Consider the following 1032-nt stretch of genomic DNA (forward strand, 5'->3'; position numbering starts at 1 on the left):
TTCTATAATCGAAACAATGTATAACTCCAGCTCTGAGATCCCGGCCGGCTGAAAGCTGGTTTCTGGGGTTTTGTTTAGCTTCTATATTTGTTACAATGTTTCTTAGAGTTGCAGCTTAGAGGCCGGCAAGTGAGGCGGGGAACGTTGGAGTCTGCAGTCACTGGAGCAAGCAAGCCTCATGTTCGCTTCCAGCTGCCTGGCTGCCGGCCGCCATCTTGGCTGACAGTTAATTTGCATAAGGATATGCTCATTAGCCAATGGGAAGGGTAGCGGTCGTATGCTAATTACCATGTTTCTCTTTTATTAGTGTAGATATTTATTGATTTCAGAGAGGAAGGGAGAGGGAGAGAGAGATAGAAACATCAGTGATGAGTGAGAGTCACTGATTGGCTGCCTCCTGCACGCCCCCTCCTGGGGATGGAACCCGGGCATGTGTCCCTGACGGGAATTGAACCTGGGACCTTTCAGTCTTCGGGCTGAGGCTCTATCCACTGAGCCAAACTGGCGAGGGCTGCATTACCGCTTTCCAGTGACCTCTGTTTCCTTGTGACTGACAGGAGCCTCTTTTGTCTCCCCCCAGGTCATCTCTGCCGTGTCCAGACTGTCCCTGCACAATGTGGCCCAGAACAAAGGAATCAGGTAAGCCCTCCGCACAGGCCCCGCCCTCCACCTGCCCCCACAGTCTGGGCCCAGCCCTGCAGTTTCAGGCCTGTGTCTGGGTCATGAATCTTCAACGTGTTCCGTGTTCCGAGTCACCTGTTGGCCGCGGCTGGCAGGGCGGGAGGAGGGGGAGGCGTCAGCCCCCACCAGGAAAATCTCGCAGGCGTGCGGCTGATGCTGCAAAATCAGTTTCGATTTAGGCAATCAGATGAGCAAATTAGTCCTTTCACAGATCATTGCCTGCGTGCGTGCGCTCTGCACGCGCCGGGAGCGGTGGCTCCGTGGGAATGAAGGAGCTGGCGGTTGTCTGCAGCGACGGGGGAAGGTCTCCTGGCAGGAACGTCTCTGCTTGTGTCCGTTCTGCTCAGCATC

At 55.0% G+C, this 1032-nt stretch overlaps 1 protein-coding gene across 1 annotated transcript in view; it reads left to right on the forward strand.

Moving 5' to 3' along the window:
* Positions 1-1032, forward strand: part of VAV2 (vav 2 guanine nucleotide exchange factor) — a 78952-nt gene that overhangs the window by 23760 nt on the left and 54160 nt on the right. Inside the window, exon 3 of the mRNA XM_014544219.1 lies at positions 581-639. Coding sequence (XP_014399705.1) covers positions 581-639 — 59 coding nt within the window. The remainder of the gene's footprint in view (positions 1-580; positions 640-1032) is intronic.

This window comes from Myotis brandtii, unplaced genomic scaffold (genome assembly GCF_000412655.1).
Source record: "Myotis brandtii unplaced genomic scaffold, ASM41265v1 scaffold357, whole genome shotgun sequence".
NCBI classification, from domain to species: domain Eukaryota; kingdom Metazoa; phylum Chordata; class Mammalia; order Chiroptera; family Vespertilionidae; genus Myotis; species Myotis brandtii.